The 24,701-nt window shown below is 44.2% G+C and overlaps 1 protein-coding gene across 1 annotated transcript; it reads left to right on the top strand.

Annotated features, from left to right (window-relative positions):
- The first annotated feature begins 10,905 nt into the window (after positions 1–10,905).
- CAVIN2 (caveolae associated protein 2) lies at positions 10,906–24,430 on the top strand. The gene is made up of 2 exons (XM_043577354.1): positions 10,906–11,744; positions 22,002–24,430. The coding sequence occupies exons 1-2, from the start codon at positions 11,262–11,264 to the stop codon at positions 22,794–22,796; spliced, it is 1,278 nt and encodes a 425-aa protein (XP_043433289.1). The 5' UTR covers positions 10,906–11,261; the 3' UTR covers positions 22,797–24,430.
- The last annotated feature ends 271 nt before the right edge of the window (positions 24,431–24,701 follow it).

Genomic DNA, 24,701 nt, shown 5'->3' with positions numbered 1-24,701 from the left:
GAAGCAGCCAGCTGGCCTCCCTCTGTGATATCTCTTTTAGCAACAACTTTTTAGAGATAACAGTTTCAGATCTGATTGTAATAAAATTGCACAGTGTCTAGTAAACAGAAACCAAAGTGAGACAGCATTTGTTCAGACTCTACTAATTCATAAACTTTTAAAAGCCAAAAGTATATTGGACTCAAGTTTACCTCTGACCCATTTACATGAAAAGGCAGGGCGGGTGGCAGGGGCGGCGGGGGTGGAGGGAGGTCATTAAACAAATGAGCAGCATGAATAAAATTTAAAAAGCTTGATGAGTCATTTTATTTTAAACATGTTAACACACGAATTATATGTATACAGTCCTGACAAATCCAAATTTACGTATTCATTAAAAAGAAGAATCTAATAGCGCTTTCACTTAGAAACGCTTTTCTAGCAATTAGTCCAACTTACCACACGTACTCGACAATAATATAATTGCATGTCTTTTTTTAAAAAAATCCTGTAATTCAGATTACATTTTTCTCTAATTTCGATGGGGCTTCCTTCCATTTAAACTAAATTAGCTCAATCTTATGTCAGGGAGATTTACACCAGTTCCCTCTACTGGCTTCATTACCCTCTCTCTGCCCTGATTCTTTTAAAGGTCAGTCCATGAACTGGAAAAACTCCATCTTCCCACGTTTTCATTTCTCTTACACCCTGCAGAGGAGTGCAATTAGCAGCGCAAGATGGACATACCTAATCACCATCGTAGATTGTGGTTCCGGTAGCAGCTGCAGTGAACTCTATACGCTAGTTACAGTGTCCAAAATGCAGACCAAGTACAACTTTCATTGAAAGGGTCTTCCGCCACAGGTGAACATCAGCTTTCATAACACTCGAAAACCCAAAAGCCCATCGTGCCTCCTCTGTGCTCCTAAAGCTTTGTGATTTTTCCTTTTTTGTTTTTCTGTTACAGTGCTTAGCTCTGTCTTTCTTCCTGTTGAGAGCTTCTCCATGTCTCTATCTTTGGACTTTTCCCAACTTCCTCCTCATGCCTTATTGAAAGCTCTCAAATGTAGGAAACCATTAATAAATGTCTGCTGAATTGAATTAGATCATCCAGTCAAACCCTTCACGTTACACACGAGGAAACTCAGTCCCACAAGGTTGAGGGCTCAACGTAGTGTCCGAGCCGAAAATCAAGTTCGGTTCTTTTGACTTAATCCACTCAAATGCTACATTTGGTCAGACAATCTTGGCTGTGAGCAGAGGTGAGATCCAGTGACTAAAGGATGCTGGGTTGTTTCTGATTTCTAATCATATTTTATTTTTGTATCTTCTTTGTTGTTGTTGTTTTACTTAACTGGCTTTTATTAAATACAAGGAACAGAGGGAGAAGAGGGCCTATGGTATCTTGGGCTATGAGGGACAGCCATGGCCCTCCCCTCCCTCTGTTCAAATTCCATTGCATGCTAAGCTTGAGGTATAAACTGGGCAGGGAAGGCAGTTGGGAGTGCTGGGAGAGCTCAGAGGTCTGTACTCGACCCAGGAAGACTCGCGGGCAAGGAGGGAGGCTCCCGGACCCCAAATGTAGCTCATCCCAAGGGCCAAGGGCTGGGGGTAGCCGAACCAGGGCCTGGGCTCCAGGCCACAAAGTGAGACCTCAGTCCTGACCCCGGCCCCTTCCCATCCCAGGAGAAGGAAGGGGTAACAATGTCCACCAGTTGGAGGGTACAGGCCCCCCACTTGTGGATGTCCCAGATCCATGAGTTTGTTTGTTTGTCTGTATTGTTTTTAAAGCTGAGAATCTGAGACAATGCTGGTAAAATTACTCTGCAAAAATGTTAAAGCGTTCGTTAAATTGCAAAGTGTTATCACTAGAAAAGGCCTCAGAAATCAAGTAGACAAGTTTTACAAATGAGGAAAGTCAGGCCTGAAGACACAAAGTCCCTTTTGCATTGTAATACATTCCATCAGGTTTGCCATTAATCAGGCCTGATATTATGGCTGTTGTCTATGCAACAGCCTAAAATGTTTTAGAAAGAGATACTGCCAAATATGTTTCAATAAAGCAGTCACGCTCATGGGAGCAACCAGCCAAACCCTTCCTGTCTCTGCTCTTGTCACCTACCTTTGTTACCTGGATTTGGGACTCACTCGGTATTTATTCTTTTCAGTTGGAACAGAGTCATAGCTTCAACTAAAACAACACTTCTTTGAGGCCAACAAATGTGAGCCCAAAGAGATAGGAATTTGGAATCACACATTTTTAGCATTCAGAGATTATTCAAGATAGTTCGAGCACTTTCCGAGGGTTGAACCACCAGGCAAGTACTTATTTCTACCACCTTTCATCTGTAAAAATATTTTAGTGCTAAGACATGTTGCATTGCCAAACTATTTTTGAGAAAAAGCATTTTTACCAATGGGTGCTATATAGAAATAGCCTCAATTTAATCCGGGCGCCTAAATTTTAACGTGAACGTGTAGAAATTACAAAACTATGATTAATAGGTAATTTGTAGAAATCCATTATGTTGACGTTCATTAACTCAAAAAATAGAACGGAATGAGAGGAAATGGTTTTATATTTCTACGACAGGGATTTACATTATCTATGAAAAAGAGTTTCCTGACAAATACCAGACTTGGTTACCAAAATGGTTTTGGAATTTCCTTCTTTACAGCTCTCAAATTAATATAACTTCCTTTTACGGCAGGGTGAGAAGTTTTTGTTGTTGTCCTCGGTTTTTGTTTGTTTGCTGAACAGAGAACAAAATTGTATGACTTCTTAATGTCTCTTCGTCATAATGCTTCAAGAAACAAATTCACAAGATCGACTTCAACTCACTGGAAAATAAGCCCTATGAAACTCTGAAACAGGTGAGGACCAGAACCTCCAGGATTCCCTTCACAGGCGGGGAGGCGGGGGTGGGGGTGGGGGTGAAAATTAAGATTCCACTAACTGCAGCAGGAAGGAAGAGAGGGAAATGGAGGAGGAGGAGGTGCTCTATCTAGTTGAGGAAGGAAGAGTGTCACATAAATCTGTCCACCTCACAGTTCTGTCCCTAGCACTGGGCCTCCCCAAATATCAGTGAGGTCAGAAAAAAATAGTGGAATCCCTGCCCACTTCCTTTAAGCATTGTTTTTCAAGGTCTTACAGTACCTTGAGACAACATACATGAAAAGCTCTGTACTACAAGCATTATTATTACTAAGTTGCTCTTCTAATTTAAATCTCTTTGCCTCAGTTCCTGTTTGCTTTAGGGCTCTGTAATGAGAAAAGCAAACGCTAAGGTTTTGTGAGGTTAAGGGGTTTCCTGAGATTGAGAAGGGACAACTTCACTGCTGCATCAGGCATTCGCCTTGTATTGTCTTCCACTCGCTTCTTGTGCGGAAATCTTGCTTTTCCCCAAACGCTGAACTTCTCCATGATAAAAAACCTTGATATATATTTTCTTGTGTTGTCTGAGTCTGTGCTGAGCGTGTAGCAACTCACTTGAAGTAGTCAGTCCATTGTTCTGTGGGGAAGGCTGGGGCACCCGCACGTACTTCCTTTGGACGTACCACAAAGCGCTCTGTGAATGAGCAAGTCAGAAAGGGGCCCAGAGCAAGTATTAATTTGGAATATTTTGAATTTTGAATATGGCATTTGCAACACAAAACATGAACATATTTTTGGAAACAAAAATGAAATCACATCTTCGAAGCCACAAGGCGAAACTAGACTGTTACATTAAGAGTTTTTACTTATTCGATGCATATATTTCACACATACGTTGCTTACCATATTACAGGCACTGGTCCAAGCAGTTCGCAAATGTGAACTTATTTAATCCTTATAAGAACCTACAACAATTAAGATAAGAATTATTATTATTTGCATTTTATAATAAAAACTTGAGGCCTAGGAAGGAAACGTGATTTGGCCAAAGTCACAGAACCTTGGTGGAATTTGAGCCTGGGAAGTGTGGTCTGAGGGTCCACGCTCTTGACCGTTATTCTGTTTGCAAGCTCATCAGCTGCGCAGGGGCAGAGAGAGAGAGAAGGAGAGAGGGAAGGGGAGAGCTATGCGAGAGCAAGAAAGAGAAAGAAGAGAAGCCATCTTCCATCCTCAATACATTCATTTCCATTTCTGCCCCCAAGTCAATTTTGTCACCTCCTAAGTAAAGTACGGGGGGGGGTGGGGGGGGTGGGGAAGAGGGGTAAGGATCAGTGAAGCACACATCCAATCCTCCGAAGGGCAGCATTTGGAAATGGCCCATATCACTTCTGCTTACATCCACTGATGTAATGGCACATCACACAGAAGAAGGCTCTCTCCTCTCACCTGGATTCCCGCAACGTATCTCTGCTCGAATGACCCTGTAACAAAGACTTTCTTGACCATGCTGTCTAAGGTAGTGCCCTTGTCACCCTCTGGTCCCTTATTCTGTTTTATTTTTCATCATAGTACTTACCACTGTCTGACATTACCCTGTATTTTTATCACCTGTCTCCACTCCCCCCTCAGAGCATAAGCACCATATAAACAGAGACTTGTCCCTTGTTTGCTGTTATATTCCTCGTACCTACCTGCTACTCAGTAATATTTGCCGATTGGATGAATGAATGATGAATAAACAATGTGCTAAGGCATCCCCCTGCCTCTGATCTTGACAACAAAACAAGATGGGAAGAAAAGTTTGGTTATCTTAACTGGCACCAGAATTCTTCTTAGGAAGGTAGGAAACTTTTTTTAAAAATTTTTTTTTTTCAACGTTTATTTATTTTTGGGACAGAGAGAGAGAGAGAGAGAGAGCATGAACGGGGGAGGGGCAGAGAGAGAGGGAGACACAGAATCGGAAACAGGCTCCAGGCTCTGAGCCATCAGCCCAGAGCCCGACACGGGGCTCGACCTCACGGACCGCGAGATCGTGACCTGGCTGAAGTCGGACGCTTAACCGACTGCGCCACCCAGGCGCCCCGGTAGGAAACTTTTTTACGATAATAACAATATACCTCTTTGAGGTAAAGGGTAAAACCCAAGAACCAGTGTTTGAGTAAAATTTCCCTTCATGAAATAGAATGTGGAGGTAAGGAGAAGACGGGAAGACATAAAACTGGGAAGAGAAGAAGCAATAAGATGTCAGAATCCTCCTGACAGGGACCCTGAAGTTGCATTAACATTCACTACACTCGTGAATGCTTTGCATAAGCAAGTTCTGTGATGCTGAGGGAAGGGCTGAGGTTTCATGACCGGGCAGGTATGGAGTCATACAGAAATGGCACATTGGGAAATGGGAGTCCAAGAGGCAGAGAAGGCCTTGAGAATGCAAAACCTCCAGGATTTCCAAAACTTGCGGCATTCCCTAAATGGCAGCTCAGGGGAGTGAAGTAGAATCTACCTTTTATGTCAACGTTATATATTATTTAGGCTTCATCACTCATTTATACAGGATTCCCTTATATGTTGCTGTATTTCACAGCGACATCACTGATAGGTTATACGGGGACTTTGGTTGGGAGAGATTAGGGTTATGTAAAATTATGCTTTTCATCATTAATATTTCCAGTGAAAGCGAACATTTAATTCCTCTCCATTGCCTCAGCAAAGGATAAAAGGACCTGTAGGCCTTCTACAAACTACACCTTTGCTTTTATCTGCACCCACTACAAGATGCAGTGCAGAGGGAAGCCGGATATGGTCAAATGATCATTCACCTTCACAAACAAAAAAGTTAACCTGCCACAGTCTCATGGCAGAAGGTACGTGACTCCTGGCTCAGAGACAAAGACTTTATTATTCAGGGCCCAGGACGCAAATAAATGTCATGTTCGCATCAGTTCCCTTTCCCTCCCCTCCTCAAGTCACACGGGGGTGATGCAGAGAGGCACATCGGTAGACCCTGCACATGTCATGGATTGGTAGCCCATGTGAAGAACCCCAAGTTTAGGAAACTCCAATCTTTCATAAAAAGCTACAATCTGGGGCACCCGGCTGGCTCAGTCAGTTGAGCATCCAACTTCAGCTCAGGTCATGATCTCACTGCTCATGAGTTCGAGGCCCACATCAGGCTCTGTGCTGACAGCTCGGAGCCTGGAGCCTGCTTTGGATTCTGTGTGTGTCTCTCTCTGCCCCTCCCCCTCTCGCACGCTGTCTCTTCCTACCCCCCCCCCAAAAATAAATAAACTTAAAAAAAAAAAAGCTACAATCTGCCTGACCTTTGCCCAAGAATCTGCCCACCCCTTGCTTTATTATACTGGACATTAAATAATCTTACCCTCTGCTCCTTCTCCATCCTCTGCTACTATCTCTGTTTTCCAAGGTTATTCACTCTTCATTCTTGAAAATATAGTCCAGAACAAAAGACTGTCAGTATAGCTGCTCAAAAGACATTCATAAATATAAAAGATCAATGGAGAATTCCTGGCTTCTTAGCCAGGAGCTACCCGCATAAAGGAGACGTCGCAAGTATACGGTAGGTGGTAGAAAGAGTTTTCATCAAGAAGAATAAAAAGGTGAAAATATTCCTCTTCCTCCTAGAAGACACCTTCCTTTTCTTTTCTTTTCCTTCTCTCCTCTTCTTTCCTTGAGAAAAAAACCAACATGTCATCAGGTTCTTTCTTTTCATCATGTTAATAGAAGCATACGACCTCCTGCTCAAGAGGCAACTCAGCCTTTGAAAGGCTTTGAATACCACTATGGAGTTCAAAGGAGAAGATATATGGAGTGGCCAGCTTAGCTTCTCTGATTCTTTAGCCATTGAGGAGAAGGGCTTTCTTTTCTGTGGGATCATCATTCTCGGACTCTTATGGTTGTCACAGTAGTAAGACCAAGAATGAAGGATTCTTGGCCTTAAGAGTTTAAATGGAAAAGGCCATATGAGTTGAAATGGAAAAGGCCAACCAAGAAGGCCATTGAGCTGCCTCTGGCACAGAGATTATGCTAAAAGATTAACCAAACCTTACTGAGTCAGTTGGAGGATTTAGATCCCTAATCATACCCTGTTGTGACTCACAGTACCCCATTCCAGCACCAAACCTAATGTCCATACCCCATATTTGTCTACCTATCTAATTTACTGTCACACCAATTCTTCTTAAACAGGTCCCTTTCACATGTTCAGATACCTCTAGGAGACTTCTATATGCCATTGTATCAAGTCTATTTTTTTAAGTTTATTTATTTATTTATTTTGAGAGTGAGAGCGTGTGCACTCATGTCGGGGAGGGGCGGAGAGAGAGAATCCCAAGCAGGCTCTGCACTGTCAGAGCTGAGCCCAACAGGGGCTCAATCTCACCAATGGAACCATGAGATCACGACCTGAGGAGAAATCAAGAGTCTGACGGTTAACTGACTGAGCCATCCATGCGACCCTCCATTTTATCAAGGCTAACCTCTCATACCTAATTTCTAAGGAACACATTAGTATGTAATGAGTAGACTTAATTTTTCAAAAATGTCTTCCAAGAGTTGATTGCTAAATGTCACTATTTTCTCCCAGACAGAAATAGGACTTAATTTAGGTCAACTAAACGGTGAGTGTGGCTACTCAGGATTACCTCAAATTCTAACCTATCACCAGTGCTTTCTTTTAATGCCTTTGCTTTTCCCTTGTACAAACTTTTGATGCCCTTAGAATTTGTGTCAAAGTCTGGGGCGCCTGGGTGGCGCAGTCGGTTAAGCGTCCGACTTCAGCCAGGTCACGATCTCGCGGTCCGTGAGTTCGAGCCCCGCGTCGGGCTCTGGGCTGATGGCTCAGAGCCTGGAGCCTGTTTCTGATTCTGTGTCTCCCTCTCTCTCTGCCCCTCCCCCGTTCATGCTCTGTCTCTCTCTGTCCCAAAAATAAATAAACGTTGAAAAAAAAAAATTAAAAAAAAAAAAAAAAAGAATTTGTGTCAAAGTCATTATGTACTTCCATGCCATTTTGCACAGGACAGGTCCCCATTACACAGCTCCTCATAGTCCCCATTGCTTATAAAGTTGTACGAGAAAGCAAATTACATCACAACATAAAACTATTCACTTGTGATCACATATAAATATAATTTCCAAAAGATACACTCCAAATCCATAAAGATGATTACTTCTGATAAGAGGGGAAAGCTAATGGGATGAAAATGGTGATGGAAAGGGCCCTCAGCTTTACTCATAATAGAATTTTGAAAGAAGAATGTATTCTTGTTGAGGTGGATTGTTTCCAAAGATGGCTACAACAATCTGTCCCATGAGGCTTACCCTTTATCCTGGGCCTCTGCTGCTCCTCTCATAGAGAGGGGGAGTCTATTTCCTATCTCCTTGAATCTGAGCTTGGTCTGTGACCTACCTACTTGGACCAATAGAATGTGGTAGAAATGACAAGGGAAGAGTTCCACAACCTAGCCTTAAGAGGTCCTGAAGATTTTGCTTCCACTCCCTGGGAATCCTGAGGCACTGTGTAAACAAGTTTGGCTTCCCTATTAGAGAGACTAGAGGCGAGTCCCTGGAGGCTGAAAGATGGAGGAGAGAGAAATCCCAGCATTCTAGTCAACCCAGCTAAGGAGTCAGACATGTGACTGAGACCATCCTAGGATCCATTACAGGTGAACGAGCATGTCTAACCAGATGACCCATTCTAACTGTGCCCTGCCACATCAATCACAGAATCACGAGGACATAAAAGTCAATTGTCGTTTTCAGCCACTGAATTTCAGGCTGGTTTGTTACATAGCAATAGACAACTGTTATGTTACTTGTGTTATGCAAAATTACTTTTAAAAAAATAAGCCCACATGCAAACCTTTCTTCCTATCTAACAAGGAGCCTCTCTCCTCTCCCCACCTCAACTTCATGTGCCTAGTGTCTCCACTCATCTAACTGATGACACCATGTCTAACAATGCAGTGCAAAATCAATGCAAATCAATGCAAAATCAGGGCAAAGTGATTATAATGTGAAACTGAAAATCTTTCAAAATACGTAAGAAATCACGAAGTTGATGAGGGTAATGTTAAAGAAACCCCTGAATCATGGACAACTCCTCTGACAAACGAGAATCTGCAGCTGGAAATAGTTCACATTTAAAGAAGAAGAAAAAAAAAATCCATGCAGATGATGAAACAATAAGTGCTTCAAAAGGGAATGTTTTGAATGTCAAAATTTAAGAGAGGCTCTCGGAAAACTGATGAAGCCCTCAAATATTTTTGCAATAATGACCCTTTTTATATTTGTCCACAGAAGTCAAATGGGAAAGGACATTGTATCATGATACTGTATAATTTTGTTAGAAAATCATGCTTCTCAAAGTCAACTTTTAACAAAAAATTTTTTAATGTTTATTTATTTCCGAGACAGAGAGGGACAGGGCATGAAAGGGGGAGGAGCAGAGAGAGAGGGAGACACAGAATCGGAAGCAGGCTCCAGGCTCCGAGCTGTCATCACAGAGCCCGATGAGAGGCTCGAACTCATGGCCCTTGAAATCTTGACCTGAGCCAAAGTCGGACGCTTAACCGACTGAGCCACGCAGGTGCCTCTTATTGTCCCAATTTTAAAAGTGGATTTGGGGTACCGGTTATCTGAGGAAATTGGGGTCTCTGTAAATATCTTCATCTCCCTAACTAGCGGATGTAGTCTTAGAGAATGCTTTACTAATGTCCCCTGGATAGTTCATCAAACCTAGAACTAAGCAGATAGCGGGGACTCAAAAATTCAATAAATGTGATGACAAATGACCTGCCGATTGATTGGCTGACCTGTAGATTTTGCCACCAAAGAACAGCACTTTTCCATTATCAATCCCTGACCCAGTATGAGCTGGCATTTGTTCCTCTCAAAACTGTTCATAGAAGGCCTATTACAAACTTCCTGCTGAAAGCACTTTCAAAGGCTGGATACATTTAAAACCAATTCAAGCATGTAAAGTCGTTTTAGGAAATAAGCCCCACGTCCCAAGGGCTCAGCTGAGGAGGGCCATGTTTCAGAACAGGTGTGCCACTTGACTGAACAGGAATTTGGAAATGTCAAACATTAGAAGCACTTCAGAAACTCCAACTCAAGCTGCCCGACGTTGCACTTCTGGGCACGTGTCAATAAGTGACTTGCACAGATAGGTATTTGAGAAAATCTCTCAGTGCAGATCCAGAATTAGCTAAACCAAATTGGCATGGTAGGTTCTTAAAGAGACCATACTTTGGCTTGTTTGTTTGTTTTTCCTTTTGCAATTTTACTTCTCCAAAGAAACTCTGTGTTTTAAAAACTAGTCATTCAAGGGGCGCCTGGGTGGCTCAGTCGGTGAAGCGTCCGACTTCGGCTCAGGTCATGATCTCACAGTCTGTGAGTTCGAGCCCCGAGTCGGGCTCTCGGCTGATGGCTCAGAGCCTGGAGCCTGCTTCCGATTCTGTGTCTCCATCTCTCTCTGCCCCTCCCCCATTCATGCTCTGTCTCTCTCTGTCCCAAAAATAAATAAAAACGTTAAAAAAATTAAAAAAAAAACCTAGTCATTCAAAAATTCACCTTCTACTACATGATAACCGTCCGTAACAGCATGACATATTTTAATATTCCTTAAGTTCAGGCACTTGCAACTTATTTTGCACCCCCAACCGCAAGAGTCATAAGAATTGGGCTACCTTCCTTGCCCTTATCAGGGTTACTTCCGTCCACCTGAAAATTAAAAATTAACAGTGCAAGCTTGTCTGCAAGTACCTTTTAAACTTGGCCCCTCCCCGTTGGACACCATTCCTTCTGCAGCCCACCAGTCCTTCTAGGGCAAGTGCAAACAATACTTTCCGTTACAATAACTTGTATGCAGGAACACACACGCGCGCGCGCACACACACACACACACACACACGCACGCACACGAAGCAGTGTTTCATCTGTAGCAAAGCAGCCAGAGAAAAGTTTACTGGCTCTAGCCAATTGGAGGCTGTGGAGCTGAGCCAAATTAGCATGTTTTTCTCCGCCTCTAGATGAAGTCATGATTGAAACATGGCCTTGAACTTCTTTCATAAAGGGATAGAAGAGTAGGAAAGAAAAGCTAAACCTGCAGGAAAGTGCCCCGTGCCGAGGAGAACGCGGTTAGGAAGTGTGCGCCTGCTTCTGAACCCTGAGTGGTTCTCAGTTCTGTAACCTTCGCCTCCCACTGGGTGGAGTAGGGCTTTTAAGAGCAGCTGGAATGCAGTTCCCCTGATCAGTGTAGCCAGTTGTTGCCTGTCTGAACCTCTGCCAGTCCTGGAGAGCGGTGCTCTGAGCTCAAGCCAGCAGGCCTCTTTCTGCCCGCTCGCTGCCGTCCTTCTTGCCGGAGAAGAACGTTCCCACCTGTCCAGCCATGGGGGAGGACGCCGCCCAAGCTGAGAAGTTTCAGCACCCGGGGTCTGCCATGTGGCAGGAGAAGCCAGCCAGCCCCAGCCTCGCGCCCTCTTCCACGCCGAGCCCCAGCCTGAACCTGGGGAGCACGGAGGAGGCCATCCGGGACAACTCGCAGGTGAACGCCGTCACGGTGCTCACGCTCCTGGACAAGCTGGTGAACATGCTGGATGCCGTGCAGGAGAACCAGCACAATATGGAGCAGCGGCAGATCAGCCTAGAGGGCTCCGTGAAGGGCATCCAGAACGACCTCACCAAGCTCTCCAAATACCAGGCCTCCACCAGCAACACGGTGAGCAAGCTGCTGGAGAAGTCCCGCAAGGTCAGCGCCCACACTCGCGCGGTCAAGGAGCGCATGGACAGGCAGAGCGCGCAGGTGAAGCGGCTGGAGAACAACCACGCCCAGCTCCTCAGGCGCAACCATTTCAAAGTGCTCATCTTCCAGGTCAGTGCCCCCCTCCTCCTCCTCCCGCCCAGCTGGGATTCCTCAGCCTTCGTGGTCTCAGTCAGCCTGGCTCTCACAGCCACTTCTACATCTGTCCTGCCTGTCAGGGATCCCACACACACCAGGCGTTGTCCCCATCCGCCTTCAGCAGGAGTGTGACCTCCGCACCCGGGGGGTGGGAATTTTTCGGGTCACGGCAGCCTAAACCCAAAGCAGTTGCCCCAGAGGTCAGTACGCCAGGGTCATTTGTTAGGGAGCACCTGGACGCACTCCATACAGGTTGGGACGGTGAGCAGGTGCGTGCACCCGAGTCAAATTCATGCGTCTCCTTGCATTATGAACTTGGGGCTCTGACTGCAGCTGTTAGCTGGACAGGGCATATTAATTCAGTGCCTGTTGATTAACTCTTTGTGGAAATGAGATAATCATCTGATTTTTTGTTTAATCAAGAAGTCAAATTCACAACTGCTTCTCTCTTTGTCTAAAGGCTACCAATGTTTGAGAAGCTAACCAAGTACTGAAGACTGATTGCATTAGAATTGAACTAGTCTCTTCCTTTAAGATTCTTGTCACCAAAGCAATCTTTGTTATTTTCTGGCAAATAATGCACTAAAAATACAGAGCATAACTCTTTACAGATACACGAGGTATGCTTCTTATTGCTCAGAGAAGCCACAACTGTAAAATAAAAGCAGTGTTATCAGTTTTAGTTGCAAAGGCTAGTCTCGAATGTTTTCTCTTTCCGATGGTTGCCTTAGAATAAAAAGGCCACTTAATTTTTTTAATGCATCAATGATGCAGTTAATGTAGCAAGAGGGTATCTGGGGACAGGGAGGTTGCGTGGGGCTGTTGTTCCGCCAAGTGGTGGGCATTTGTGAATCCAAGGGTAGCCCTGCCCCAGGCTGGAAGTCCTTCCGCCCAATGGAACGCAGCCAACACAGAGCCCAGGAAGCAATTGCCATGCCTGCCCCAGGGCTGTCTCCTTGTGACCATGTGAATAGGAGAGGATTTCAAAGCCATGGAGGGGAGAGGCTATAACCAACTGTTTGATTGTGAAAGGCACACAAGAAGAGCCTTCATCTCCCAAGGGAGATTTAGAAATTGGAATTTAAGCTGAGGGAGCCTTCTTTTTTCTAAATGAATCTGCTCCGCCAAGTTAGAACCTAAGCCTCTTTCCCTCCTTAAAAGGAAAGACTCATCTGGCTGTTTTTTTGTCCTCCCCAAATTGCACTTGATGTAAAGCTTCAGGCAGCTGATGTCCTCCTATACCTTGCAGGCTTTTGCAGCCCAGACATTTTTTAGCCTTTAATGCAAATGGAATAGCTTTTCATGCACCAGATGAACTGAAAAGAGATACGGTGACTGCGCCTTTCTTAAGCCATATAAGATCCTTTACTTTATTAGCCTAAAAGATATTAGAAATCTCAGCTCTCAAGGCATTTCTAAATTAAATACTGATCTCCAAACAAAACCAAACATGTGCAGACATGTTTAAATCTGAGTCATCAAAGGAAATTTTCCTCCCTCCAGTATGAATCAGGGAGATTATCTCTTGTCCTCTATCCTTAGTTAAGGGAGGAAGAAGTATCCAGTAGAGGAAGATCATAATTTGTCGGGATCGGTTTATGTTTCATTTTGCCGCGGATGTTCTGTAGTTGTTGGAGGCAGGGACGGAAGAGACAGGTGAGTAAAAACTCAAGAGAATTGTAAATCTGACATTTAAAAAAAAACAGGTGGGGAACTTAAAAGACTCAGGCTGCTGTTGAGCCATACCCCGGTCTCCTCTTTTGTCACATTGGATTGACAGGTGCGAAATTGCAGCCAGAAGTGGTCGGAATTCTCCATAGAGTGAGCAAAAGGTGAAACAGGGGTGCGCAAGACCAAGGTGGAAGCTAAGAGAATCCAAAGCAACATATTCAGGCTCCATTCTGCGCCTCTTAACAAGCCGCCCCCAAGGACCCTTTTTTTTTTTTTTTTTTTTTTAAAGAGCAGGTTAGGAAGCAAGGACCTAAAGGCAAGGAACTGGAGCTTTCTTAAGCCATGTAAGATCCTTTCGTAGCCTGAAGGATATTAGAAATCTCAACTCTCAAGACATCGTAAGGTGGTTATTTTGCAAAAACAAATGTGGGTGCAGTCTCTTCGTGGAGAGTTGTTCTTTCTCTTAAAGTAGGGGCTCGCAGGGTAGCGGTCATGCCAGTGGATGGAATACTAACTTGTGCTGGAGAGTGCTCCAGTCGAGGGGTTGAGAAGATCTATTTTGTCACACAGACACTGGTTCAAATGCGAGTTTCACCGCTTGCCAACTATGTGATCTTGTGCCCATTTTGCAGCTTCTCCAAGCTTCTGTTTTCTCATCTGTACACTGAGGATATGAACAGGAGCAAAACATTTGTCAGCTCTTTTAGTAAGCCCTGCATGCTCTAAGTATCCTTCTGTGCATTCTCGCATTTGCCCTCAACTTACAGATGAGGAGGCTGCAATTCGAAGGTATCTATATCTTGTTTGAAGTTATTTAGTAACGTCAAGCAGTGAGGCGGGGATTTGAACTCACGTATAATTGATTCCATGCTCTTAAACATGGATGCTTTTCCCTTTGTATCTCTCACAGGGTGAGGAATAAATGCAATAACCTCTTTAAAACGGTTAGTGAGTTACGTGGTGTAAGAACTCAAGGAAGGGAAGCTATTCCTGGGTGGATCTGACATGCATTTACACAGGGAAGGTTATACTTTAGCTTATTTAGAAACATGGCTGCTGAGTGAAAACTGACCCCACCCTACTCGAGATCTGACAACAGCCAGGCCTATGCTTTTTAGATGGGACTCATTAAAAGCTACATACCCGCGCTCGCGCACACACACTCTCTTCCATTCCCTGCCATGCGTCGTATGGCAACTACCATGTCGAAATCAATGTTATATCCCCGATACACCAGGAGAGCAAAGGACTCTGCCCAAAATAGCCCCTTCTAGCGGCAGGCTTTACTGTGTGGCTGAGGGCGGGTGGGTGAGAGAGTGAGAAGGCAGAGGACACACGAGTTGCCACTCCGTAGGTCATTTGTGGTTTTCAATCCCCTTGAATCCTCTGGCCAGACTTTTCTCTTCTCAATTCATGGGTTTTCTAATTCAAGACAAAAAAACGGGTGTGAAAATTTTATGTTTTTAATGTGTATTTATTTTTTAGAGACAGCGAGAGTGCAAATAGGGAAGGGGCACAGAGAGAGAGAGGGGGACAGAGGATCTGAAGCAGGCTCTCTGCTGACAGCAGAGACCCCAAATGCGGGGCTCGAACCCACGAACCGTGAGATCGTGACCTGAGCCGAAGTCAGACGCTGAACCAACTGAGCCCCCCGGGCGCCCCTATGTGAGAAATTTTAAGACGAGGAAGTGAGGAAAGCAAATCTGTCACCTGGGCAGATGTAGCACTGTCATGTTTAGAAGATGAGGTTTCCAGTTTGTAAGGTCCTGTCGTGTCCTCCAGAATCTGCAGGTGCTTTTTGGTTGTTGGTTGCTCGGTTGGTTTGTCTACTAGACGCTTCAACGTTCGCATTTTTTTTTAATTCCAACTTTTGTCCTTAATTTGTCCTATTTAAAATGTGTTATTTATGTATTTCCATGCGTGCTGAACTTACAAGGTCGTTGTGGCTTTAAAGCCCCCTCCTGCCTTTAGCAGTTACTTCAAATTATAGCCACTGGCACCTAAAACTCGAGAATAGTCACCTCCCTTTGAGTGATGAAGCAAATTGTAAAATCCTTGTTAAACTTAGCAGCTTTTCTTTTATATATAGTTTTTAGGATAGCCTAAGATCAATGTTTGAACTCAAAATACTGTGACAGGATCCAGTGTAAATGAAATAAGACTGAAAGGGGTTGGTGATCAAAAAGCAAATGCTAAAAACCAACAAGACTCATGCTTTGCCCGTAAGCATGGCTATCTTTAACTAAACCTAGAGTTTACGCAGAAAATCAGTGCATTTACCATTAAAAGGAAATTTTCTCTGTTGATTCATGAGCCTAGCATTTCACAGCTAACTGGCCCTGAGGGTGTGGCGCCCACTTATGCCTTAAGGTTCTAGTAATGATTATCCCGAAAAAGCAGTGTGGGAATGGCTTCAAATCCAGGGAACAAAATGAGACTCCTCCTGGACAGCTTACACTTTCGTCCACATAAAATTGTGAAATTGGGTGAAAAGAGTAGAGGTTGGGTATTTGCCGTGGATACATTCGTAGAGAAGCAGGCCTATAAATGTGTTCAAATAGGGGTGCCTGGGTGGCGCAGTCGGTTAAGCATCCCAGCCAGGTCACGATCTCGCGGTCCGTGAGTTCGAGCCCCGCGTCGGGCTCTGGGCTGATGGCTCAGAGCCTGGAGCCTGTTTCCGATTCTGTGTCTCCCTCTCTCTCTGCCCCTCCCCCGTTCATGCTCTGTCTCTCTCTGTCCCAAAAATAAATAAACGTTGAAAAAAAAATTAAAAAAAAATGTGTTCAAATATTCATCATTTGGCTTCCTTCAATGAGATCAGAATTTTAGAACAGTGCTAAAAGTATAACATCTTCAGACTATTTTCAAGTTGATTTTTTTTTAAAGACTGTACTTTCTCTATCCAAAACCACTGCTCTGAAAACTGTTAAATTATTACAGACGTAGAAGAAATGGCAATATAGGAAATCCAAGACACCTTAATATGACAACTCGCCATGTTTATGTCCCATTGATTAATGTTCCCATAGTGGGATATTGGTTTTGATGCGCTCCTCATCCCGTGCCCTTTTAGTTTCTGAGACCAAATACTTGCTCTCATTGTTATTATTTACACTTATTGAATGTCAGCGCAGCCTCAGGCCTGTTAAGTGAATAACTGATTACCGTTTCTTCAAAAGAATCATTGCTTTGTCTCATTTGTTAAAAAACTGGACGGTTTGTCAGATGCAGTCCCAGGTAAATGTGGCCCCTTCCCTTGTGTTGCACATCTGTGTCTGTTGGAATTGAGTGAAAAGCATTGTCCGGTGCAGCTCAGGTCCTGTGGTTTGAATCCTTGTACGAAACAAAGCATGTTTGGTGTTAGTACTTTAGGAGATCGCGTCTACAGTTTTTTTAGTTATTGTTCGTGGGGCTTACATTAATGTCACAAAATCGAATATCTTGGAGCTGGAAAGTACCTTAATAACCATTTCGCTTAACTTCATTTGATATCAAAGAAACAGACGCCCAGAGAAAGTGACTAGCAAGGTTTCATTTTATTAATAATAGAAATTACGGAGTTGAACTGTAAAATGAGTAAAAACAAACACTGTATTCCCACTATGGCAAAGTTCATGCTTACTGGGTTTTCTGCGTCAGCTTTTAAATAATTCAGAATGATTTGTTTTGTTTTGTGTTTTTTTGCTTTTTTTTTTTTTTTTTTTTTTTTTTTTTTGTGGGTAGCAAAGAATACCTAACCGGTGTGATCTTAAAAAAGAATTGAACCCTTGATAACACTGAAAAATAATGAAACTTTTAAATCCTCCACAATGTGAAAGACTGCTCAGGGATTATAACTAATGCATTTTATTCTTATGACTTGCTGATTCTACCGACAGCTGCCTTAGGGGTGCAGTTCTAATCAATGGCTTTATCCACTTGGCAATCTATACCTCAGAAACACAAATTGGAGAAAACCATCAATGTGTAAAAGAGACCTATAAATCAGAATGTCAGGTGGGCATAGTTCCATTTTAATAACTAGTATTTAGAGATTATTGGATAAGGCATCCCGTGGACACAAATTTATGGTCCTCATATCCCTCCAGGATGCCACCACATCCCTCTGGGTCTATGACAGGCTTCGCTCTTTTCGTCTAACGACAGGGATGATAAGTCTGTGGACCCAAGAACACACTGCTGGCTTCTCTCCCCTTAGTCAAGCTTTTACGGTCGGCTTCCTTTTCTAACGCGAGTCATAGAATCTCCTTTAAAGCGTATGCATCTATATATGTGCAAAGATTTGCTTCCGCGAACTCCAACACAAGAAGTGCTCAGCGTGTTGGCAGGCTTCTCTGTGTTGGTATCTACGTGCGCGACTGGGACAGCCAGTTCACGAGAATCAATAGAAATAGCAAACAAGCTGAAGTGTAAGGAAAAATGCCACTTCTGGAGAGTTCTTTCCTTCCTTTTCTCTTTAGTGCTGCAAGCACATCATTCATATAGGTTTGAAGTGTGCCGTTTAATTCTCCCTTCCTTTGAAAAACTCCTAAGGGTTCCTGTGAAAGGTCAGAACCCAGAGCAGCTGTGTCAGTGGCAGCCGAGTACCTTTTGGAAAATAAATCTGTAGAGCAAACTGTCAGCTGCTTCTGGGGGGCCTCTGCCGGGTAGAAGGGCCCCAGAAATCAGCGCCAGCCCACGAGGGATTCTTGGTGCCCTGTTAGGGAGTCACAGGCCCTAAGCAGATCTATGAGTCACTAGCCCAGGTAAGCGGTGATAGAATGGAGGACGTAGAGTTGATCCTCCCCCTTGAAAGAGCTGTCAAGATTGGAATCTGTAAGAGAAAGCAGATCAGAACCATTATGACAGGAGGCTGAAGCGGGCGGAAGTGTCCCTTTCCCCGTAGACAGGTGAAGTCTCAAGTGTTTCCATGAGGCCTGTGTGAGAGGACTGAGCAGGGCACGTGCACAGGTCAGATTGGGTGCCTGTGGACCGTGTTGGTGTAGAGGACGTACCGCCATGACATGCCCGTTGAATATCCGCCAGCAAAGCGCTTACGTTGTAGCCCGACACGACGCGTACGTTCAGTTGAAACAAAAATAGAGATTTTTGAGGGGCGTCAGTATTTTGTTGCTTCTAAAAAAAAAAAAAACAGAGAGGAAAGGTAAGGCCTCCGTGTGCTTGGACATCCACCATTCCTGTGTGACAGGAAGGGGCTTGCCCTCAGACTGGATGCCATGAGCAGCCACAAAATAGACGCTGTCCAGTAGACAGAACACAACGAACTGCTCGAGCAATTAAAATGACAGCAGAAGCATAAAGCGGTTAGCCAAAAAAAGAGATATCTCACTCCTTCCCACTTTTGTAAAGACACAGCCAGCTCGTCTGGATTGTGTCTGTTCCCACTGGGTTTATTTTCATAGCCGGCGTTGAGAGCCCTCGTGTAAACGTCCCAGGCGTTGGATAGAAGAGTTCGGTGGTTTCCCACCGTCCCTCAGCTGCCCTCACGCGTGTGGTATCTACCACACAAGGCCGCTGCCTCCCCTGACAGCGCGCTCTCCTCAAACCTGTCCTTGACGGACATGTGCCAAGAGAGAGGGACAGGAGTCTCCCGCTCAACAGTGGCTGCGCTTTTGTAATAACAGAATTTACATTTAAGAAAAAAAACGCAGGATTGCTGAATTCTTTTGGAAGCACGGTCAATATGTCTACCTTTTTGTTAAGGTTGAAGAAAGGGACGTTAGCAGGGTATTCCTCTGATTACCCGGAGAGATTAAGGCGTACGAGTTGTACCTCTTCTCTGGGAACCAAGGCTTATTTTTGTAGTTTCCCCTGAATTTCTGCTTCCTTCACTGAGGACTTAACTTTTCACTGAGTTCTTAGTTTCTTCCTTTCCTGCAGGCGGCTCCTGTCAAACCCTCCCAAGCCTTTTGTCAAACCCCAGGAGTAATTTTGCTTCTGGACCAAGCATCAGGGCCTTAGCTGTTGCTGTAGTCGGCCTCCCTGTCAGTAATGCTCATCCACTGAGAATAACCTCCTTCCTTAGAAATGGAAACCGCAGCGTCCCTTAGGCCTCGGTTCTCATTTCCCAGTGGCAGCAGCAGTCACCGAACTTCCTTAGAAGAGCGAAACCCGTTCTTTTGTAGTCCTCAGGCCTACCCAGCGGAGGGGCAATTTCTATTCCGGCCACTCTCTCAAGGCTTTCTTAGAAAGCCACCTTATCCACCATGTGTTCATTCAATAAATAGCTGTTGAGCTGCCAGGAACTATTGTGACGGGGGCACAACAGTGAACAAGAGACCCAAATTGCCACCCTCATGGGGAGTACGTGCCGGCAAGATAGAGGCAAGTTGAGACTTGAAACACGGGAAAGTTGCTCTCTGGAAAAGTCGAGGTCATAAATGACTCGTGGGAATGCCATGTGTCTTTCCGATTTTTTTTACTTGGTCCGTCGTACTGTGTTCCTGACCGTCTTTATGACATTAAAAATGGGTGGTTGTGGAGAGGGCTTTGGGAAACAGAATCCGTGATTTCTTTACTCTAACGAAGGTTCTATATAACCAGATTTTCTATTAACCTCTATCCAAGATTTTATCCTTTGTTTCTAACCAATTTATGGAATGGACTGTGGTAAGAGTGTATGTGCAAAAGAGGGAGACACGGGGCTGTGTTTTTTCCAGAATAGCGTAACTATTCCGTTCAGTGGTTAATAAGGAGAGGGACTTCTAGGTTTCTCTGTATCAAAACTTTGCTCATTTAGTTTCTGTAGGCAAAAAGTTAAAAAATATGCAGGTACACTCTTAGAATATGTGTTTGACCCTAACCCCAATGTCATTGACTTTTCGATCAATTAAAAGAAGGGAAATTCTTACTGTTAACATGAACCTCACCTGAAGTCTAGATCCCAGATAGACTTGTTAAATGCACAAAATCCAGTTATGTTTCAAACTGGGAATTTACTGGGCAGTCCACCGTATAATCTGGTAAGGTTGAAGCTAAGGAGGAAGTGGGGCTCTGAAGCCTGGCCCACCTTGGCATTCCTGCAGAACCCCGAGTGTCCCTGGGAGTGCGGTTTGAAAGTTGCTAATCGAGGTCAAGTCCTCTTGTTCATATTTGGGAGAAACTGAGACCCAAGGAGATCAAATAATCTGCTGAAAGCCACACAGGCATTCAGCAGTACAGTAAAGACTGAGACTCAGGCTTCTGTTACACGTTCTTTCCACTGTGCTGGTTCTTTCCATGAAAATGTGAAGACACCTTGCTGGCCAGCTCTCATTTTCCAATATTCAAAGAAAAATTTTAAAAAAGAAAGGGATCCCTTGGGCCCCTGGGTGGCTCAGTCGGTTAAATGTCCAACTTTGGCTCAGGTCACGATCTCACAGCTCATGAGTTCGAGCCCCGCGTGGGGCTCTGTTCTGACAGCTCGGAGCCTGGAGCCGGCTTCGGATTCTGTGTCTCCCTCTGTCTCTGCCCCTCCCCTGCTCACATTCTGTCTCTCTTTCTCTCTCTCAAAAATAAATACACAGTAAAAAAAAATTAAAAATTAAAATTAAAAAGAAAGGGATTCCTGTGCTGTGTGACCCAAGCTACCTGAAAGCAAATCCACCCGCTTAGAAGAAGTGGAACACCATTGCCCTTGAACTCTGGAGGCAAGTTCTCAGGCTCTGCTCCCTGAGACACAGAGAAGGTCAGACCTTTGCCTCTGTGTCCAGAAACTGAGGGAAGAGGTATGCTGGGAATAGTGCAGGGAAAGGGACAGATTCCTGAGCTTCTGTCCTCACTCTTAGCTCTAGGTGGGGGATCTAAGTAAGTATTCTTGTCCAAGGAAGCCCTGTTTAACAAGAGAGCCTTGATAAGCTGCTTCAGAGACCTCCCTCGCTCCTCTAAGAATGGCCATGGTATGCGTCCTGTCCTTATTAATGCCCACATAGGATATCCTGAACCACAGGGCTTCATGGGTGGGCCCCCAGTGAGGCTGGCCCTGCCTTCTCTTACTCTAAAATCATGTCATCAGAAAAATTAGTGTGCACTTCTGAATAGATACCAAGGTTGGCCACACTTTTCCTTCTGATTCCTAGCGGGGGAGGAAACCTGATCAAGGCTTTACATGGTGTCTGACTCTTGAGGACTTCCCAGTTCTCTCCCTTGCCCCCATCTTTTATCTTCTAACTCCACCTCCAGTGGGATTTTGGCAGGAGCAGAGCCACCTGACCTTGAAGGAAGATGGGAGACAGAGGCCTCTTGGGTTCACAGTAACTTACTTTAGCTCCTTTATCTAGGCAACTTCCTGGTCTGTCAGAGCCACAACCCACTTCCTCCCCTGCCCGTCACTGATAGAGCCCTTGTCATCTGCCCTCATAATATTCCCAATAAGCATCCCCTGCCCTTATCCAGCCTCGGGGGAATGACTTGACCAGTTTAGAATTCACTCTTCATATTCTAGAAAACTGAAGCCACAAACGTGTGGTTTCTGTCATCCCCATGTGCCAGAAAGATACACACTGCAAATGACAGCAGCTCAGGACCGTTTGTAACATCTGTTATTAACATGAAATCTATCTACATTGTCCATCTTTTCAGGAAGAAAATGAGATCCCTGCCAGTGTGTTTGTGAAAGAGCCAGGTTCCAGCCCAGCGGAAGAGAAGGAGGAGCTTGCTGATGAAAACAAGTCCCTGGAGGAAACCTTGCACACGGTGGACCTCTCATCAGATGATGAATTGCCCCACGATGAGGAGACCCTGGAAGACAGTGCAGAGGAAAAGATGGAAGAAAGCAGGGCAGAGAAAATAAAAAGATCCAGCCTCCGGAAAGTAGATAGCCTCAAGAAAGCGTTTTCTCGCCAGAACATCGAGAAAAAAATGAACAAGCTGGGGACAAAGATCGTGTCTGTAGAGAGGAGAGAGAAGATTAAGAAATCTCTCACTTCCAATCACCAGAAAATATCCTCAGGGAAAAGCTCCCCCTTCAAGGTTTCTCCCCTCACTTTTGGTCGGAAGAAAGTCCGAGAGGGAGAAGGCCCTGCAGAAAACGAGACCAAGTCAGAAGACACGCCTAGCAGCGAGCAGATGCCAGATGACCACGAGGAGAGCTCGTTTGCAGAGGGTCTTTCTGAAGCGTCCCTCCCCGGTGCCCTGGTGGAAGGCAAGAGCAAGGAGGAGGATGCAGAGAGGGAGGCCTCCAGAGGGAGTAACTCGGGCAGGGATAGCAACATCGACTTGACAATTGTGGAAGATGAAGAGGAGGAGTCGGTGGCCCTGGAACAAGCGCAGAAGGTTCGCTACGAGGGAGGCTACCTGCTGACCTCTGAGGATGCAGAGCAGTCGGATGCAAGCCCGGGCCAGCCTGCCGTGCTCCAGGTGGACCAGACCGCCTAAACGCGCAGCCTGCCGGGCCCAGCCTGTGCTTCCGTTCCGGCGGGTAACCAGAGTCTGGAAACAAAGCCCTGCACGTGTCCGCACTACCCACTCGCTACCGTGTTGTTGCCCAAGCAGCCCTCACCCACTCCACAGGAGCAGCGCACAGATGGACCAAGATCTACTGTGAAGGCGACCTGTCAGGAGCGTCGCTTCCAACGTGTTCTTCGGTTCTGTTTTTGTAGAATTTCTCCAAGATTGCATGGAAGAAGAGAAGGGGCAGCTGCAAAACGCTGACCAATTTGGCTTAGTTAGAAAAACCAGAGGCTACTTGAGATACTAGTCATGAGATGGGATTCATTTCTTGTCATTCCATAGGCTTGCCGAATAGTGCACCAGCGCTATATTGAATTTCCACTGAACTCTGTGAAGCTAATTATTGTATGTCAAGTGTGCGATATATAATATACATATGTATTTAAGCTAAGGACATACCTACTTTATATTATAAGAAAAAAACACACACTTTTTTAAAAAGGTAGAAGAGACAGTCTGGTCGCTTATTCACTTAATAGAAACCAATGTTTTAACTTCAAATGAAGAAAACATTGAAAGACTGTAATATTCAGCTAATCAAGTAAGATCTGGGAAAGTCAGGACTATCAGAAAAAGACAACTAAGAGGGAGAAGTTGGAAAATAAGAGAAACGGGAAAGAAGGAATGCCAAAGAGAATGAAGGCCTAGAAAAGCCATGTGCTTAGAAGTAAAATATTTACTGTATTAACTCAAGTATTCTTTTCCTTAAATAACAATTCTAAAGAGTTTCGTATATCCTTGAACAACACGTTATATCTTCACAATATTTTTATCTCCTAATATTTTCAAATAATATAAAAATATAGTTTACTGTGTTAAAGCTGCATTTTGCTTAATAAATAAAAGACATTACAGATCTTTCACCAAGGAGCTTTAAAAGGATGCCGTGTCTTTAACACCAGAACGAACGTAAATCTCTGAAATTAATATGTACTGGCTTTTGTAGGAAGTTCGATCAGACGACTCTTTCATGCTTTCCAAATTTAAAATGACCTTTATACTCCAAATGATGTAATGTAGGTGTGTAAGATGTTAAAAGCAACAGGTTTGAGAAGGGAAGGATTGTTTTTCCTTTTGTATATGATGGTAATTTCATTCTAGGTCATATTTTATTTATATATTAATTTCGCAGAGTATTAATAGGATTCTTCCAAAAGCATGCTAGTGTTTATGTGTATGTGCACCCTTATTCGGCCGGGATAATTTTTACTCCGGTCTAACGTTATACTAAAACATTGCTTTCTCTATTTTTGATTACAGAATGCTAATGTTTTGAGAACACAACTAAATTATAGTGTAGAGGCAATTGTGCCGGGGAGCAAATTCCCTACCTTTAGTGTGTACCACTCACTATAAGTAACCTGACAAATATAAGTAACCCAAGACGGTATTAACAAACAATGCTTTGTTTCCTAAAAGGAAAAACAGGCTCAAGGTATTGATAGCCTAACCTATACAGCTGTGTCCCTATTTGCCGTAATGTACCTCAGACATTAGATTGTTGAACTAACGATGGCTGTGTTAAAGAAGACTAAATAAACCAAAGCATGAAAAGTGTGTAACGATGTCAGTTTTTTCGGCAGAGCAATTTTAGAACAAGCAGAAAGAATTGATTTGTAAACTCTCCTCCAAACGTAGCTGTGATGTCGATTGTCTCGGTCTTGATGTCCCCTATTAACTCTGCTTTCTTGTCCCCCTGATCTCATTTAGAAATCCAGGTCTCGTTCTTCAAGTTTAACTTTCTTGACATCACCTTGCCAGCTCTGGAGAGCATCTGAATTTATTGCAGCAGCTTGATAAATTTGATAGTTCCATCTGCATTTTTATTGT

The sequence above is a fragment of the Prionailurus bengalensis genome, chromosome C1 (genome assembly GCF_016509475.1).
Source record: "Prionailurus bengalensis isolate Pbe53 chromosome C1, Fcat_Pben_1.1_paternal_pri, whole genome shotgun sequence".
Classification (NCBI taxonomy): domain Eukaryota; kingdom Metazoa; phylum Chordata; class Mammalia; order Carnivora; family Felidae; genus Prionailurus; species Prionailurus bengalensis.
This window is presented reverse-complemented; position numbering and strand designations above follow the sequence as displayed.

Excerpts from the sequence above, each read along its gene's own strand:
- CAVIN2 (XM_043577354.1), top strand. The coding sequence starts at position 11,262 with ATGGGGGAGGACGCCGCCCAAGCTGAGAAGTTTCAGCACCCGGGGTCT. Across the intron at positions 11,745-22,001 it reads TCAAAGTGCTCATCTTCCAG|GAAGAAAATGAGATCCCTGC; the intron begins GTCAGTGCCCCC and ends CCATCTTTTCAG.